Here is a 20,435-nt window from a genome sequence, read left to right as displayed (position 1 = left end):
TATAGGAACTGATCCAACAGAAAATGTGTTAGAAGCAATCAGCAAAACAAGCTAAAAAGATACAGACAGAAAAAAGAAAAAGAGATGAAAATCTTACTCAAAACTGCTTATTACTCTTTGTATATAAAAAGTGAATAAGAATTTGTAAGAGAAAATTACTATTTGCAATGTCAAAAGCAGCAGAGATTCCACTTTTTTTTTACCGCTGCAATGCATCTGATTTATGAATTTGTGCTACTGCTAGAAACAAAGCAAAATAATTATAAAACCATTTCCATATAACTATCATCAGGTTTTAATATTATACAAAATCATTACCAATTAGTAATGATAATAAAACTAAACCAAACATTTTAACAGAATCTATGTTTCAGGATCATGATGTATTCCTCTGGTTTTATATGTTAGTGTTTAAATTATTATTTTTATTAGCTTTTCAAATGTGAAAGCACAGCTATTGTATATGTCATCAGTACAAATACAGAAGGAAAAAGATACAAATAAAGCTTATAAGTAACATACTAAAGACATCAAAAAACGATGGCATACATTATAGATGTAAAATAGACATGATATTGATACACCAGAATAAATGATGAATGAACATCAAGAAAATCTGTAGCTATAACCCATAGAAGCTTAAAAAATAAGCCAAATAAAGGGACGCAATAAAAGTGAATAAATTATGTGTTCTAATTCGGTAGAGCATGTCATTTTAGCACTAGCAATGCTACAAGTCTATGTGCTTAATACTGGCAAAGGGTTAAAACCATAGTTAAAGAAATGGACAATGAGCCAACCTGCAGCAGTAGCAGCATAAACCAGATGTGTGATAGACACTTCTGATTGGCTCACCATCCACAGCCATTTGGAGCAGTATCCCAATTGGTACATTAAATACAGTTGTAATCAAAATTATTCAACCCCAGGTTTATTGTCAACATTGACAGACCTATAGCTGTTTTCAATCATCAAATCAAACAAAAGCAATTGAAATAGCTCAATTTAACTGAAAATGCAACTTTTAATTAATTCTGCAGTCTCAAAATTATTTAACCCCTTCATGGCAAGCATCTTTAGTACTTAATAGAGCACCCCCTTTTGCTGTAATGACCTGCTGCATAAGAGATGCATAGCCAGACACCAGTTTCTCGCAGCATTCCTGAGGAATCTTAGCCCATTCCTCATGAGCAATGGCCTCCAGTTTAGTAATATTCCTGGGTTTGCCTGCCTCAACCGTCTTCTTCAAATCCCAACAGGGATTTTCTATGGGGTTCAAGTCAGGTGACTGTAATGGCCACTGTAGAATCTTTCAGGACTTCTTCTGTAACCAAGCCTTGGTGGAATTTGAGGCATGCTTGGGATCATTGTCCTGTTGGAAGGTCCAATGATGCCAAAGCTTCAGCTTCCTCACAGACGGCATGACGTTTTCTCCTACAATTCCCTGATCCATCTTGCCTTCCACATGCTGCAGGATTCCAGTGTCAGAGGATGCAAAGCAGCCCCAGAGCATCACAGAGCCACCACCATGCTAAGCTGTAGGCAGAGTGTTCTTTTCAGCATATGCTTCATTCTTCTTCCTCCAGAACATACCGCTGATCTATTGGGCCGAAAAATTCCAGTTTTGTTTTATCGCTCCACAGAACAGAATTCCAAAACTTATGTGGCTTATTTATATGTTTTTGAGCATATTGGAGCCGACTTTTCTTGTGCTTTTGTGTCAGTAGTGGTGTATGTCTTGGAGTTCTAACATGGAAACCTTCTGCTTTAGTATGCGCCTTACTATGCAAACTGAAACCTTAATGCCTGTTACCACCAAGTTTTGCTGCAGGTCTTTTGCAGTCACTCAAGGGTTTTTCTCAACCTGCCTTCTCACAAATCTGGTTGCAGCCGTTGATAGCTTCCTTTTTCTGTCCCGTCCATTTAATGCAACTACTGTTCCTTTGACTTTGAACTATGTTTCCAACGGTGTCTCTAGGAAAATTCAGTGCCTTTTGTATCCTGTTCCATGTTTGTGAAGGGTGATGATCTCTTCTCTTAACTTTTTGGACCATTCTTTTGACTTAGCCATATTTCTAACAAACCCCTAGCCAGTTCAGGTATTTCATGTGTTGTAGCTCAAGCACAGCTGGTGCAACTAATGCAGCCCTTGATTAGTTGCATCAGGTGTGCTTGAGACAACACTTGTTTTGCATATTTGTGCTGTTGTGAGGGATTCTATTTAGGGGGTTGCATAATTGAGAATGCAGAATTCTTTAAAAGTTGCATTTTCGGTTGAATTTGGGGAAACCACTGAAGCACTGGTCGTGTTGATCTATTTAATTGCTCGTTTGATTTCTTCATTGCAAACAACTGAAAGTCTGTAAATTTTGACAATAAACTTGATTTGTAATGGGGGTTGAATAATTTTGATTACAACTGTATGGATTTTATTATTTATTTATTTGCAAAATTGGTGTTTCTACGCTGAATAAAATATATTACTTCATGCTGGTGAAGGCATGTGGGAGTTATCCTTATCAGCCAATGAGTAGTCTCACCCTAGGGATGTCTAAATGACAAGCATGCATTACTGTTAATTTCAATTTAAAAAAAATAATTTAAATAGTTATAACTCAATGATTTTCCAATCTATCTCTCTGCACCAGACCTCTCTCCTTCCTTGCTAACCTATGTCACTGTCTTTCTCATATCTCATCTTGGGTGTCCACTATCTACCTTAAGCTAGATCTCTCCAATATATATATATAACAGAACTCATTAGCAATACTTGCTCTTACCCTTCTTCTTCCCCATTGTATTAATTTGGTTTGTTTTATATATCTGAATTTATTTTTTTTATCCATGCATAATTTTCATTGTGTACTAATCTAACCAGCTTTCTTTGGTGGCACTTTACAAATAAATGGCAGTAATAATATTTAACAAGTAGTGTGACACCTGTGTATACTATGCAAAGATCCATCAAAGTAATTAGCAAAATAGTAGTGTACTCTTATATGTAATACTGGTGAGTAAGCACCAACATATTCTACAATATACAGTTCGTCCAATATTAATTTACTGACTCTTTTTTTCCAATTTTAAAAGGGGCAGTGTACTGTACAATTTCTCCTTCTGTAGTGTATTAAAGGGATATAAAACCAAAAATGTTTCTTTCATGATTCAGATAGAGTATGTAATTTTTAACAACTTTCTAATTTACTTCTATTATAAATTATTCTTTGTTCTCTTGGAATCTTTTGTTCAAAAGCAGGGATGTAAGCTAAGGAGCGCGCTCATGTCTAGAGCACAAAATGACAGAAGTTTTGCATGAATGTTATCCATTTGCAAAGGCACTAGATGGCAGCACTACTTCCTGCCATGTAGTGATCCAGACACCTTCTAGGTATCTCTTCAATAAAGAATATAATAGGAACTAAGCAAATTTGATAATAATAATTGGAAACGTTTTTTAAATGAGTATTCTCTGTATTAATCACAAAATATTTTTTGGATTTCATATCCCTTGAAAGGGACAGTGGGCTGTAGAATTTGTCTCCCCTTGATCTGTTTCCAATGACTTGTTATATCAGGCGCAAAGTTAAAAAACATATAGGAAATTGTTCCTTAATCTTTATTTTATATATGAAATTGCTGCTTAAAATTCCTTAATCTTTATTTTATATATGAAATCACTGCTTATACTAATTGAAACCATAATCAAATAGAATAGGCTGATCTTGCAGGGAAAGCAGACTTCATTATCTTATATCTATGCTAAGATACACAAAGTCGCCATTATCTTATGTCTCACTGTACATTCAAAGATCAATACTTAGGCCCTGATATTCAACCTCTCCGCTCAGGTGTGATATTCTAAAATTATCCTCCAGCACAGCGAGATCTCTAGTGAAATAATTAAAAGGAAGATTTTGCTTTGCTTCTCCAAGAGGCGTTCCCTGAATTTCTCTATGTGAAGGAGAGACAAGCCCAGAGTAATATAGCACTGCATGACATGAGAATTCTGCTGCATTTACTCTTTGCGCTTTCTATTTTATATACATTTACACTTCATATTAAATTGTATTACATTTAAACTTTCCATTTTGCATTTTATTTTGTATACAGCAGTGTATTTAGAATTGTGATTTTTCAAATTCTGATAATGCCTTCACAGTTTCTGTGTAACTTTTACAAATTAGGCTCATATTTGGTGTTTATTTCTTTTGTTTGTATTGGTATGACACAAAAAAGTGGAGAGAAAAAAAAGCCAAATCTGACACATTCCATGCAAAACTCCAAAAATGGAATGGACAAAATTATTGGTACCCTCAATTTAATATTTGGTAGCACACCCCTTGGAAAAAATAACTGAAATCAATCGCTTCCTGTAACCATCAATAAGTTTCTTACACCTCTCTACTGGAATTTTGGATCACTCTTCTTTCGCCCACTGCTCAAGGTCTCTCAGATTGGAAGGGTTCCTTTCCCCAACTGCTGTTTTGATATCTCTCCACAGGTGCTCTATGGAATTGAGATTTGGACTGGCCAGTTCAGTACTCTCCAGCGCTTTGTCTTAAACCATTTCTGGGTGCTTTTTGAAGTGTGCTTGGGTTGTTGTCCTGCTTTAAGACCCATGACCTCTGACGGAGACCCAACTTTCTAACACTGGGCCCTACATTGCACCACAGAATTCTTTGGTAGTCTTCATATTTCATAATGCCATGCACACAGTCAAGACATCCAGTGCCTGAAGCAGCAAAGCAACCCCAAAACATCAGTGAACCTCCACCATGTTTGACTGTAGGAACTGTATTCTTTTCTTTAAAAGCTTCATTTCTTTTACTGAAAACAGTAGAATGATGGGCTTTACCAAAAAGCTGTAATTTTGTTTCGTCTATCCACAGCACATTCTCCCAAATGGAATTTGGCTTCCTCAGGTAAGTGTTGGCAAACTCCAATCTGTCTTTTTTATGCTTCTGTGTCAGCAGTGGGGTAATTCTGGGTCTCCTACCATAGCGTCCCTTTTTATTCAGATGGCGATGTATAGTGAGAGCTGACACATTTGTACCCTGTGTCTGATGGTCAGCTTGAATTTGTCTGAGAGTTGATCGAGGTTCTTTATCCACCATTCGAACAATCCTTCATTGCAAACTATGATCAATTTTTCTCTTTTGTCCACGTCCAGGGAGATAAGCTACAGTGCCATGGGCTGTAAACTTCTTGACAATGTTGCGCACAGTGGACACAGGAACATTAAGATCTCTGGAGATGGATTTGTAACCTTGAGATTTTCCATGCTTTTCCACAATTGTTGTTCTGAAATCCTTAGACAAGTATTTTGCTGCTCTTTCTCTTCTCCATGCTCAGTGTGGCACACAGAGACACACAACAGAAAGGTTGTCAATTTTTCACCATTTTAATTGGTTGCCGGTGTGATTTACATACTGTCAGCACCTGTTAATTAATACAGGTGAGTTTAAATAGAAATTACAGGAGCATCACAAACTTGGATTGCAATTATTTCTCACAATTTTGAAAAGGTGCCATTCATTTTGTCCAGTCCATGTTTTGAATTTTTCATGGAATGTGTCAGATTTGGGTTTTTTTCTCCACTTTTTTGCGTTATACCAACACAAACAAAAGAAATAAACATGAGAATGCCTAAACATTTGTAATAGCAACAATTTTCTGGGCGAAGTGGTGCATTATCTGACAGAAATGCAGAGGTGCCAATATTTTTGGCCATGACTGTATGTGTGTGTGTATATATATATATATATATATATATATATATATATATATATATATATATATATATATATATATATATATATAATACATAGCCGGTGGCTCAGCACTCCTTCCACACGGGTGCAATCACGTCCCGGGTGCTATCCTCGAAAGCTATATAGAAATGTCCAAATGTAGGAGGGTACTCACAGGATTTATAAAGCAACAAACAGTATATCTTTATTTCCAAGTTATTTGTACATTATTTGTAGAAGTCAACGTTTCAATCCATTTATGGGTCTTCTTTAAGACAGTAAACAATTTTTATAATGCAGCACGCATTATACACTCAGAACTCCCATTAGAGCAGTGATAACCATGTTAAGACTGAAAAACTGTCAGCTTCCGTTTCCTAGAGAGCATGATTTCTTTTTTTGGGCCAGATAATCAAACATTCTCTAGTTTGGAGAGAGATTATAGTGCTGAGCTCAGAGAGGCAGAACTCGCTGAATTTTCTAAGAAAAGGGGAGGAACATGGAAATACCAGAGAGATGAGAGATGCTTTCCATAGAAAGTAATGAAGCTCTCTGCGATACAAAATTTCACACGGGAGGGAGAAGGTAACTGGAAAACCCTTGGGGTTGATATAAAGGCTCCATTTGCATCAATTCCAAAATAAACTGAAATGTTTTCAATACAATTTAACTTGCTTTTGTCTATATTTTAGTATATATTACTTTTCTGGTAGTTAAAATAAGTGTATTGTGAATTTTGAGCAAACTTCACCTACATACAGCTGGCGAGACAAATCAGTAAGACCAGCTTGTTTAAAATGCTTAGAAATTTTCACAAGACTTTTGAGAGAGCTTCAGACATAGCCTGGGAACTCCCCTGTTCAGCCAAGGGAACTGCGCTCTACTTCCCACTTTATGAAACTGACTGTCAGTTTACAATGGAGAAAATAGAAAGTGCAATGTAATTTTATACAAAGTATGATCCTAAGTTATTAAAGTAACACAGACATGTTCAAAGCAATCAGGATGTGCAAATTTACTGCTAGATCAAAATTTAAATGTATTCAATTACAAAATGAGAACGTGCAAAGCTTAAATGCAAAAATACTGAACTGACCCAATCTGAAGTGTATAGTAATATAAAATTCCATACACAAAGTGTGTGTAAAAAAAACTCTCATATAATGCAGTGCTATACTGCACTGGGCTTGTCTCTGCTTCACATCAGGGATGCACGATTAATCGTGGATGCGGTTTTAAACCGCAAAAAACCGAGAGAGTACACGATTTAAAAATAAAATAAAAAATCTTCAGATGTGTCTGTACTGCATTGATTTGTATGTGATTTCTTGCAAACCAGCTCCATCTAGTGGTTGCTTTTAGCACACATTTGTAAAATGTCTGTTTTACTATTCACTTTCTGTTTGTGATGTCAGTAGCAGCCGATCAATCTATAGAAGCCTAAAAGCAGAGGAGGGAAAGCCACATACTTATATTTCCCCCTAGGGACGACTGCAGTCTAAAACTTAGGGTATGTAATCATTATGGAACCTCCCACACAATCTTCTGCTCTCTGAGAAACGGCTCAAATACATAGCAGATGCAGTTAACCCAACAGCTGCCAAAAAGGCTAAAACTGCAGTCCCCTCTGCTAGCTAGCTGCTGTGTTAACCGCATCTACAATGTATTTGATATCAGCAAGGCACAGCATTTCTGAAAGGAGCAGCCCCCCATCCCTAATGATATATGCCTGTATTGGATTCCTGGACAGGAGCAGGGCTCATTTTCAGTCAAGATAAAATGTTTAAAAAAGAAGAAAAATTTTTTTTTTATATATATATATATATATATATATATATATATATACATACATACATACATATACACACACACACATATGTGGTTTGTATTTTTATGCTTCCAGAGTGTATTGGACATTAAGAAACATGTACATTAAGATTCTGTAGTGTTAAATAAACTTTTAATTAAAAAATTAAGGTGCTATAGTAATTTTTATGAAAATCGCAACCCCCCCCCCCCCATATCGCACAGCCCTACTTAACATACATAAATGAGAGAGATCTCGCCTTGCAGGAGAGTTACGTTCTTTTTCTTTTAAAAATACAGTGTTGTCAGCCTTTGTGAAGTCTGAACTACAATGCTCTCCAAGCTGGAGAACCATTGCATATCAGGGCCTTAGAGAGAACAATGGGAAATAATCTTTTTGTCACCTCTCCATACAAATGGCTCATTTGCCTTTATTTTGTCATTGGAAATAACTGTTTTTGTCTGTTGAAACCGTTACCTACATAGAAAATGTCAATACTGCATTATTAGCTAGAGAAAATCTATGTAAACAATAGGCAACATCAGCGATCAGATTCCCAGTGGGGTGTGGTAAAATAGACCAGCCTATTTGAGAGATTGTCCCATCAGCTGCTTTGAATATAAAACATTTTTATCAGCTGCATACCTGCATTAAAAGAACGTATAGACTATTTTTACTTCATTGAACAGTTTTATGTTCACTTAGTTAAAACTTGCAGAAAGGGTCCACGTCCAGCACATGTTTGTCAAGTAAATAAATAGAAAAAAGAAAAAGCATACACCTCACCACAAGATGGTGGCGAGAATATTAATAATATTAATTAACTGTTAATTTATCTCACTGGCTAATATTTTAATATGATGACAATTGCATTGACTCATCTGTAACCATTATTGATCAATGATTTTATACAAAAATGACATTTATATAATTACAGACTATCTGGAATACTGCAAGGAAAGCTAAAGGTATATAACAATTATTATAATATAACCTCATATTGCATACACAGCTGACTTATTGAGAGGAAAAAATCTTAATGCGTTAGGTGCATTATTAATCATAGCAATAAATAAATAAAACATAAAATAACTAGAAATAATACATTTACTTTAGAGAATACAGAGACAAACCTTCTCCTAACCAAACTGTCACAGCTGTTGTAAAAATACTGTGACTTCACATAGCCAGATTATTTCATTATCCTTGGATCTATGATCTATCCTATGGGTTCAATACAAACAAATGATAACTGGCACTATGATAAGTAAATTACTGAGGAAATGGACCTATAAAGTCCGGTGTTACCCACTGTAATAGTCACCACAACCCTCCCACAGACAGGAGAGAACAAAAGATAGGGGCTTATAGCACTCACACTCAACGTAACAGATTAGGCTAAAACATATCCTTTAATAAATTTACACATTTAAAACCGCAGGAGGGCCTGTTAATCACAGCCCACCACCATAAATCAAAGTTGTCTAACACCCCCCTGTTTCCTGGCCGATAACTGGATATGTCAGCTTCAGGAGCCAGGGGTGTCACAACAACAAATTACTTTACTTTAAAACAAACGCGTTTCAGCCGTAGCACTGGCCGTTCTCAATGTTAAGTAAAAACTTGTCAGTAGAAAGAATTGTAAATGCAGTGTCTGCACATTTCTAAAAAGGAGTGATTCAGCTATAAATGTCAGAAATCTGAAACAGCACATAGCATGTGGAAGTGATGGAGTATTGACAAACAGTTACTAAACAATGAATATAAATTGTTCACAATAAGGACATTTTAAAATGAGGAAATTAAGTATGCTCCATTTTTACAAGATTAAAGAAAGCATGTTATGAAATAAGAGAGGAGAAGTGGCAGAGAAAGACACTTCAACCAAAAACTCTTTCTCTGCATACTGTGTGTATATATATATTACGTTCTTCAGTACCCTGAAATTTATGGTTTCCTCACTCCCAAATATATATGAAAGGGGAAAATGTATCTGTTGTAATAAGTTAGTGAAAAGATGCTGATTAACCCTTTCGTGACCGTGTTATAAAGTCTACATCGGAACAACGTTCCGATGTAGACAAATTGAAATCACGCGATCGTGCAAACGATTGCAAGATTTCAATTATGGGATCGGGTCTGGGGGGTGCCCCTGTGACGCTAGGAACACCCTCCAGACCGCGATCAAATCCTGCAAGCGCAGTAGGCTTCAAGACAGCCGTTGGCTATGACGTTGTATTCCGTCATAACGGCTTTAAAGCCCAGCGCCGTTGTGACGGAATACAACGGCATAACAGCGTGAAAAGGTTAACAGAGATGGCATTTATAAATACAATATTTCAAATGATTAAAAAGGTTAAATTCTACAGAAATAAACGTGTGATATGAACAGGACTTGAGAATACTTAAACTATGATGTATATATGTTTCAGCAATACCACCTTAAGATTACACCTTAAGAGGCTGACAGACAAAAGCTGAACACTGTTGCAAGGACTTAAATTCCTGGAGGGGAGGTTAAGTGTTAGGCATAGTGAACTGTCCTATCAGCAAAACGTGTTGCATTTCGTATACATTTTCATGTTCTTTTCTGGTGGCAGAGTGCACAACAGATACAAACTAACAGGCTGCTACTTTAACTGGAATACAATTTGCGCCATTCTCATGGTTTTCTTTGTGAATGAGATAACTAGGTAAGTGTCTGGAACACTACATGGCAGGAAGTAGTGCTGCCATCTAGTGTTCTTGTAAATGGAAAACATTCTTGCAAAACTGCTGCCATATAGCACTCTAGACATGTGCACACTCCCAGGCTTTTTTTCAACAAAAGATACCAAGAGAATGAAGAATATTTAATAATAGAAGTTGTTCAAAATTACACTCTACCTGAATCATCAAAGAAAAAGTTTTGGTTTCATGTCCCTTTAACCCTCTCTGTGGATGGACCCCTAGGCAAGGGACAAGTAACAACTTGTTAAAAGGGAGTTTGCTTCATTATAAGTTACATATTATCATTTACTGCACCCATACATATGGTCTTTTACATTTAATAATCCCTATGTAAACACTGCCAGGAGTTTAGGGAAGCAGCACATGGGATTTATGTTAATTATTTTGATACAATTTATTTATATGAATTGAACTTTTTAAATGGAACCGATATTCATTAAAACAGACTGGTTGGACTTTGTCTAGTGACCATTAGCAGTAATTTAAGGTGTTATATATGTATCAGTCTGTATTTGTCTTAATATGAAATTCAGCAGATATTTTGTTATAGAAATGCAGACATCTATATAACCAACAAGAAAACAATTTGGTACTGTTCTTTTTTTATTTGCCCTGTAACAGAATTGTTTAAGATAAATTTGTCTAAATTGAAAACTCAAATATAAACTACAATGTTGCATTCATCTTCCAGTTATTGAAAACATAGATTATGCTTACCTGATAATTTAATTTCCATATGTGTGGGAAGAGTCCACAGCTCCATTCCTTACTTGTGGGAAATACTGAACCTAGCCACCAGGAGGAGGCAAAGACACCCCAGCCAAAGGCTTACATACCTCCCCCACTTCCTCATAACCCCAGTCATTCTGCAGAGGGAAAAAGGAACAGTAGGAGAAATATCAAGGTGAAAAAGGTGCCAGAAGAAAACATTTCAAATTTAGGGCCGCCCATTGGAGAACACGGGCGGGAGCTGTGGACTCTTCCCATACAGATGGAAATTAAATTATCAGGTAAGCATAATTTATGTTTTCCATCTTAATATGGGAAGAGTCCACAGCTGCATTCCTTACTTGTGGGATACATATACCCAAGCTCCAGAGTACACTGAATGCTAACGGGAAGGAAAAAAGAGGCGGACCCTAATCTGAGGGTACCACAGCCTGCAAAACCTTTCTCCCGAAGGCTGCTTCAGCTGAAGCAAAAACATCAAACTTGTAAAATTTTTGAAAAAGTATGTAAGGAGAACCAGATAGCCGCCTTACAAATCTGATCGATAGAGGCCTCATTTTTGAAGGCCCAAGAGGAACCACTGCTCTCGTAGAATGAGCCGTAATCCTCAGAGGAGGCTTATGTCCCGCCGTTTCTATGCTAAACAGATGACAATCCTCAGATAAAAAGATAAGGAAGTCGAAGAGGCTCTGACCCCTACGCTTCCCGGAAAAGAGAACGAACGGAGAAAGAGATTTGTCTAAATTCTTTTGTGGCCCGAAGATAGAACTTCAAGGCACAAACCACATCCAGAAATACGTTGTAAACGTTCCTTCGAAGAAGAAGGATTAGGAAATAAGAAAGGAGCCACAATCTCTTGATTGATGTTGCGAATTAACACAACCTTAGGAAGAAAACCTAACTTGGTTCATAGAACAGCCTTATCAGCATGAAACACCAGATAAGGAGGGACACAGTGCAAGGCAGCAATCTCAGAGACTCGGTGCACAGAAGCAATAGCTAGTAGAAAAAGAACCTTCCAAGACAACAATTTAATGTCTACTTCATGCATAGGCTCCAACTGTCATGTTTCTGTCATGATTTCACTTTAATACACCATATAGCATGCTATAACTTTAAGACAAAGTTAATCTACACTGCATATGCTATACCTTTAAGGCAAGGTTTAACATTAATTAGGCACCTGTATAAATTACCAGCACTTCCTTCCATCATTGCTTGGTAATTCTAATTACTCAGAGGAGTTTCAAGCCTTACTGAAGATTCTAAATTGTACTAACCTTGTGCTGATTCTGATCATTTTCACAGGAATTGTTCATGTTATAAAGCTACAACTTTTTCTTCCTCATTGTGTGTAAAGCCTGCTCTGTTTTAAGCTCCTCCCACTGCTGTGACATCACACCAGCATGGCTGCAAACAGTGTTTGATTTCAAACAGAGCTCTACAGTTTCACTCAGACTTCTAGGATTGTTGCAGGAGAGAATTACAAGGATTTCATCATTGCTTGCAAGTACTTTCTGTGCTCAAAACTTACAAGGTACTGTTTTTCTCAAGTTACTTATTCTGTTCATTAAGGACATAAACAATAAGGTTGCCTGCTCAAATTCAATGAAAACTAGTTTCCTAACATTTTGTGCTGAATATTCTCACTGCAAATAAGGTTATAGATTGACCTAACAAATCTATATGTAATTACCATTACAAATATTAATGGTTAATTTACTGTCTTTTATTTATGCATAAAATAAGGTTAAGAACATATGCATACTTTGTTGTGCAAAGCTAGGGTAACAATTTGCCAACAAATAAGTATTGCTACATTCTAAACCTTAGAGTAAATTGAAGCTACCTTGTGCTCATTTGTGAAATAATTGCATGTCTACAGTTGCCTTCCATTAAACTCTTATTTCCAATTGCAAGGTTTCTACTACATTACCAAATTTATTTAAACTTAATATTTACTTCTGCAGTTGTGGTTCATATTGTAATTTAAAACCTACAAAATTCTATTGTAGGATTCAAGCCTCTCACACCAACGGAGCCTGTTGCAAAACCTTAAGGACAAGATTTAAACTCCAAGGAGGAGCCTTAGATCTAAACACAGGTCTGATCCCAGCAGAGCCTTAACAAATGGCTGCACATCTGGAAGCTCGGCACACCTCTTGTGCAGTAACACAGATAGGGCCAAAAACTGTCCCTTCAGGGGACTTGCAGAAACCCCTTCTCCAGTTCATCCTGGAGAACAGAATAAGTAGGTCCTCCACACCTTATGATAGATGCGACGAGCAACCAGCTTACGAGCTTGAATGAGAGTAAAAATAACTCTCTCAGAAACCCCTCTCTTGGCTAGGACTAAGCGTTCAATCTCCACGCAGTCAGCCTCAGAGAATCTAGACATTAATTAACAAAGAGACCTTGGTCAGCAGATCCCTGCGACAAGGTAATTTCCACGGAGGAGATGATGACATCTCCACTAGATCCACAAGCCATATCCTTTGCGGCCAAGACGGAGCAGTCAGTATTACTGACGCCTGTTTGACTCGAGCCACTACACTAGGAAGTAGTGGTAACAGTCAGAAAGGATAAATTAGATTGAAGCTCCAAGGCACCGCTAATGCATCTGTTAGCTCCGCCTGAGGATCCCTATACCTCGACCCCTATCTGGGTAGCTTGGTATTGAGACATTATAAGATCTTCCTCTTGCAAATCTCTGAGAACACTCGGGATGGAGAGACCATTTTCTCGGATGAAAGGATTGTCTGCTGAGGATATCCGCTTCCCATTTGTCCACACCCAGAATGTGGATCGCTGACAGCCAACAAATGCGGGTCTCCCCCAAACCAGAATCAGAGATACTTCCCTCATAGCTAGGGAGCTTCTCGTCCCCCCCCCCTGATGGTTGATGTAAGCCAACAAGGATATATTGTTTGATTGGAATCTGATTAACTGGGAAGAACCCAGCAGAGGCCAAGCCTTCAGAGCATTGTATATTGCCGAAGATCCAAAAAGAGATCAGGAGCTTTACCTCCTGAGACCAGATTCCCTGTGCCTTCCTGGCACCCCAAACGGCTCCCCATCCTGACAGACTCGCAACCGTAGTCACAATCACCCAGGATGGTCTTGAGAAGGACATCCCTCAGGACATGTGATCCGGACAAACCCACTAAGAGAGCGATTCTCCAGATTGGATGTCCAGAGAAATCTGTTGAGACAGATCCAAATGATCGCCGTTCCACTAGTTCAGCATGCGCAGTTGCAACAGTCTGAGGTGAAACCTAGCAAAGGAAATGATGTCCAAGCTGGATACCATGATACCAATCACCTCCATACACCGAGCCACAGATGGCCTTAAGAAACTCTGGAGGGCAAGACATGTTGAAGCTAGCTTGCAACATCTCTGGTTTGTTAGAAATATTCTCATGTCTATTGAGACTATTATAGTACCCGAGAATTCTACCCTGGTACTTGATACAAGAGAACTCTCTCTAGAATATCTGTCATCCATGGGATCGAAGAAGACAGAGGAGATATTCCGAATGATCCACTCTTCGAAAAATTTCTTTAGCTAGACCAAACGGAAGGGCAATAAACTGGAAGTGCTGGTCCAGGATTCTATCGCGGTCATGAACTACCCCTCTCAAACGAGGTGAAGAATGGACCTTATTGTCTCCCTCTTAAACGAGGGGACATTTAAAAACCTGCTTAAGCACTTTAGGTCCAGAATCGGACGGAAAGATCCCTCCTTCTTAGGGACCACGAAAAGGTTTGAATAGTATCCCAAACCTCTCACTGCGATAGGCACAAGGACAATAACTCCTAGAGGACAGATCCCGTACACACCCCAGAAAGGCTTCCCTCCTTTCTGGTCAGGAAGACAGGAGGAATCTGCTCTTGGGTGGCTGAGACTTAAAACCTATCTTGTAACCCTGAGCTATAACCTCCAGGACCCATGGATCCTGCACATTCCAGAACCAAGAGACTGAAAAGAGCGACATACTGCCCCCTACACGATCCAGAAGAGGACCGGGGACCGCGCATTCATGCCGACGATAACTCAGCGGGCTTCTTGCTCTGCTTGGATTTATTCCAGGACTGAGTCAGCTTCCACGAGCTCTTGGTTTGCTCTGGCTTAGCGGAGGACTGCTGACATGGGCTTTATCAGAACGAAAAAAACGAAAATTGTCCCTTAGATTAGTTCATATACTCTTGAGGTAGGAAGACACCCTTGCCTCCTGTGACTGTGAAGATAATTGAGGCCAGGCCTGGACCAGACAAAATCATTTCCTTAAAGGGAGGGAAGAAGTCTAGACTTAGAAGTCATATCCGCAGACCATGACTTCAGCCAGAGCCCGACGGGCCTAAACAGAAAAAGCTGAAGCCATAGCATTCAAGCGAATAAACTGCCTAATAGCAGCACAGATACAAGAATTAACAACCCTCAAGGCCGCAAATCTTTTCTGAGTAACGTCGAGGGGATCCTCCACCCCGATCAAATCCTATAAGGAGTCACACCAGAAGGTAGTTTCTCCAGTAACCACGGCAACAACCGCCACAGCTGAAACAAATATTCCGTATGTTGAAAACATCTTTCTTAACAGAGTTTCCATCTTTTATCCATGGGCTCTTCAAACGAAGAACTACCCTCAAGTGGGATAGTAGTATGTTTAGCAAGGGTGAAGATAATGTCATCCCATTTAGGGATGGAACCTCACAACTCCATTGAGAGTCCAGGACCAGGGACAATTTATTAAAGGGAGAAGAGGGGGAAAAGGAATCCAATCCTGTCCCATTCGTTCTTAATAATGTTCGCCATCTAACAGGAGCAGGGAAAGATAAGGAACCACCCTGTCCTCAAACTCTATCCAATTTAGGAATTAAAGGTTCATCAGGCAATTTGGCCACTGGAACCTCTGAATTCACCAAAACTTCCTTTAGAAGAAAGCGCAAATTCCTAAACTAAAGTCTGGTTCCTCCGCAGCCTGAGGTTTAGATGCAGCAGACTCCGACCCAGAATGTTCATAGTCTGAAGTCTCAGAAAGAACTTCATCCTTGGATAACCCTCAGTTAAATCCAATAAATTATCAGATGTACTCTGGGAAGGAGTGCAATATGTAACCGTTTGCATGCGCTTAGCAGGGCGAGGTAAAGCATTAAAGGCCGCAGACACCGCCGTCTGAACTGCGCAGTAATGTCTGGTGAAAAAAGGCCCCCTCCAGATGGACGATCAGCAATGCTACAGAAAAACTGCATGTGTAGAGATATAAGAATGTAGGGTGCGCACCTCACTGGACGACAACTCCTCAGAGGTGGACGGCTCCGTGGTATCAAACATGTTCAATATTATCACATTATCAAGGCATATGGAACATAATTGAGAGGGCGGAACTAAGGCCTCCTCACCATATGAACAGGAATTAGTCATTATCAGAATCCTCCATCACTAGTGCAATAACTGGAGAACTAGAGAAATAAAACATCTTATTTTATTCAAAAAATACGGCACCCTTTAACCCCAATGGCTGGGGCACTCACCACCTCCTATGACCCAGACAGTACAGAGATTTATTACTCCTCTCTGATAGACACCCGGTCAGGAAAAAGGGAATGAATCACATGGTGCACAATGCAGGATCGTCCCTGCTATGAGAAAGCGCACCAAGCTTGTAAGCTGCATGGCTCTCAAAGTGAAAGTGAAACCTGTATATTCAATAACAGCCTATGAGCCCATAACATCTCACACATAAAAGCAGCCTAAAATCAAATAAACATATAAGATTATTCCCCCCTTGTTTAATAATCCTCCTAAGGAGATATTACCCTTGATTCTATACAGATAAAAGGAGTCATACTGTGAACCTGTCTTCTTGCGTTATCATACATGTATAAAATATAAAAACAATCTTACCAGAATCTACACAGTGGAACAGGAACACGGCCCTTCAAGTGTGACAGATAGTAGCATTGCTTCTGACATGGACTTGAGTGAAGAAAGCAGGCAGCGAAACTAGTCAACGCTGATTGCCTGTAGAGCTGTTAATATGAGTCGGGATGGTTTCGCAGAAAGACTCTCCCTACATCTCCGAACTCTAACTCTCATCCATGCTCTCACTGAGAGGCTGACAGGACTACTTAAAACTCCAGTCACATCTCGAAAAGTACTACCCTCCATAAGAGACTACTCCGAAAATCTTCTAACACTTCTCTGCCAACCTCCTGTGACGAAAGGCAAAGAATGACTGGGGTTATGAGGAAGTGGGAGAGGCATTTAAGCCTTTGGCTGGGGTGTCTTTGCCTCCTCCTGGTGGCCAGGTTCAGTATTTCCCACAAGTAAGGAATGCAGCTGTGGACTCTTCCCATATTAAATGGAAATATAAAACTAATCAAGCAAGAAAAGAACTGCAGTTCCTGACAAATATATCAAGGAAAAGTTTTACCATATGATTTAGTAGTTGTTCCAGTTTAAGCATACAAGACAAACAATTACAGCTGTGAGCTTTATGTGCGCATATGGAAATTAGGTGTAAGTTTGTGTTTTTAGAGTTCTATATGACTGTCGTGGGCATGCGGCATATGGAATGTGAGTCATAGGTAGTAGAAATTAAAAAATAAAAAGTTAAGTAAAAGAAGACAAGTTCTAAGAGTCTCAAAGTTTGTTCTGGTGGGAGTATAAAATTTGCAATATTTAAAAACAAAATGTTATTTAAAATTGAGGCACCTATAATCTTCCAAGATTAACTCTTCCACCTTTCAAATCCACTTGGTGTGGGTTAAAATATGTATCTTCCAAAATTTAGGAATTAAAGGACTAGTCTCTACTTTGCAAGATATTCAGGGACTTTGCAAGACCTGACATTCCAGTATTTTGTGAATGGCTTAAGATGTTTTTGACCAAAATTAGAATGGCTATAGGGGGAATCAGGCAAATACCCAATGGCTTTATTAAGTCTCTTAATATACTAGAAAGTTTTTATCATATAATATATCTCCCTTTTCTCCTCTAAGATATACATAGGTTATCAAGCCTTTCTTTGTACCTCTTTTAGACCATGTACTATTTAGAAGCCTTTTTTGTATTTTTGCTGTGTTGTTTTTTTTTCCATTCGACTGGAGATATGACCCCCAGAACATAATAAATATTAGAGCATATTTAAATTCCAAATGTAAATTACAGACTCAATGTCACTGAGGCTGTATGTATTTTTCATAAAAAGAGTCATTCCAGTCATGATCTCAAACTGAAAAGTAGTAGGTTCAGGAGTAATTTGCGGAAGCACTTTTTAAAAGAAAAGGTGGTTGATTCATTGAATGAACTTTCATTAGAGGTGGTAATGACACACTCTGTGGGAGACTTCAAAAACACCTGGGAAAAGAATAAAGCTATCCTACAAAGTAAATCAGCTTACACTTTTAGGACATTTTGGGTAGACTTGATGGGCCTATGGTTCTTATCTGTTGTCAAAAAAATATGTTTCAATAAAACAACATTCCGATTTGCCTGATATATACCATGTTCTGCATTTGTATTTTTAATTAAAAAAATTTATAAGCTAGAGCATTGTGATGACAAACCAGGAATATTTTTTTTTTTGTATAAACCTACCTCAGAAAAGCATTTTTTAAGAGATAATGGCACTTCTCCATCCACGACACACAACATGCTCTCCATCTCCTCTCGTACAACACAGCTGCCGGATTCATTGGAAAAAAGGCTAAAAATGTCTAAAAAGTAAAAAAAAAAAAAAAAAAAATCTTAACATAAATTATATATTGTTGTTAAAATGTTATACAACTGCTGGTTAAAGCCATTAAGACCTTTTTATAAATCTGCACACATCATACACAAGTAAAGAAAATGTATGCTTACCTGATAAATGTATTTATTTCTTGACACAGTGAGTCCACGGATCATCATAATTACTGTTGGGAATATCACTCCTGAACAGCAGGGGGAGGCAAAGAGCACCACAGCAAAACTGTTAAATATCACTCCCCTACCCACAACCCCCAGTCACTCGACCAAAGCAAAATGAGAAAGGAAGTAACATAAGGTGCAGAGGTGCCTGAGGTTTATAGAAAAATAAACTATCTGAAAAATGCAGGACGGGCCGTGGACTCACCGTGTCAAGAAAGAAATTTATCAGGTAAGCATAAATTTTCTTTTCTTTCTATTGACACGGTAAGTCCACGGATCATCATAATTACTGTTGGGAACCAATACCCAAACCAGAGGACACAGATGATAAGGGAGGGACAAGACAGTTAACCTAAACAGAAGGCACCACTGCTTGAAGAACCTTTCTCCCAAAAGAAGCTTCAGCCGAAGCAAAAGTATCAAATTTGTAAAATTTAGATAAAGTATGTAAAGATGACCAAGTAGCAGCCTTGCAAATCTGATCCACAGAAGCTCCATTTTTGGAGGCCCAAGAAGAAGAAACAGCCCTCGTGGAATGAGCCGCGATTCTCTCTGGAGGCTACTGTCCAGCAGTCTCATATGCCAAGCGAATAACACTCCTCAGCCACAATGAAAGAGAAGTAGCCGTAGCTTTCTGACCCTTACGCTTCCCAGAAAAAACAACAAATAAAGAAAAAGACTGGCGAAAATTCTTAGTCGCCTGTAAATAATATTTCAACGCACGAACCACATCCAGGTTATGCAACAAACTCTCCTTATGAGAAGAAGGATTAGGACACAAAGAAGGAACAACAATTTCTTGATTAATATTCCTATCCGAAACCACTTTGGGAAGGAAACCTAAGGCAGTACGCAGTACCACCTTATCAGAATAAAAAATAAGGAAAGGAGATTCACTGCAGTGCTGAAAGCTCCGAAACTCTTCAAGTCAAAGAAAAAGCAACCAAAAACAAAACCTTCCAGGATAACAACTTAATATCCAAAGAATGTAAAGGCTCAAATGGAGCCTGTTGATGAAATCTAAGAACCAAATTAAGACTCCAAGGAGGAGTAACAAACTTAAACATAGGCCAGATTCTTAAAGATTGCCCTCAGTTCTAGGATATTAATGGGAAGAACCGACTCATCCCGAGTCCATAGACCCTGAGCCTTCAATGAGCCCCAGACAACTCCCCATCCCAGCAGGCTGGTATCCGAGGTCACGATCACCCAGGAAGGTCTGCGAAAGCAAATTCCCTGGGAGAGATGATCCTGAGACAACCACCAGAGAAGAGAGTCCCTTGACGCTTGATCCAGAACTATTTACAGAGACAGATCCATATAATCCCTATTCCATTGACTCAGCATGCATAACTGCACAGGCCTGAGATGGAACCGAGCAAACGGAATGATGTCCATAGCCGACACCATCAGACCAATGACCTCCATACACTGTGCCACTGAAGGCCAAAGAGAGGACTGAAGGGCAAGACAAAAATTGAAGATCTTTGTCTTTCTGGCCTCTGAC

The 20,435-nt window shown here is 38.6% G+C and overlaps 1 protein-coding gene across 2 annotated transcripts in view; it reads right to left on the bottom strand.

The window, feature by feature from the left end:
- Positions 1-20,435, bottom strand: part of USP32 (ubiquitin specific peptidase 32) — a 653,327-nt gene that overhangs the window by 375,244 nt on the left and 257,648 nt on the right. For both annotated transcript variants that reach the window (XM_053707352.1, XM_053707353.1), the window contains exon 4: positions 18,617-18,735. In XM_053707352.1, the coding sequence (XP_053563327.1) occupies positions 18,617-18,735 (119 nt within the window). The remainder of the gene's footprint in view (positions 1-18,616; positions 18,736-20,435) is intronic.

Source organism: Bombina bombina, chromosome 3, assembly GCF_027579735.1.
Source record: "Bombina bombina isolate aBomBom1 chromosome 3, aBomBom1.pri, whole genome shotgun sequence".
Taxonomy (NCBI): domain Eukaryota; kingdom Metazoa; phylum Chordata; class Amphibia; order Anura; family Bombinatoridae; genus Bombina; species Bombina bombina.
The sequence above is the reverse complement of the archived record's forward strand: the minus strand, read 5'-3'. Positions and strand labels throughout refer to the sequence as shown.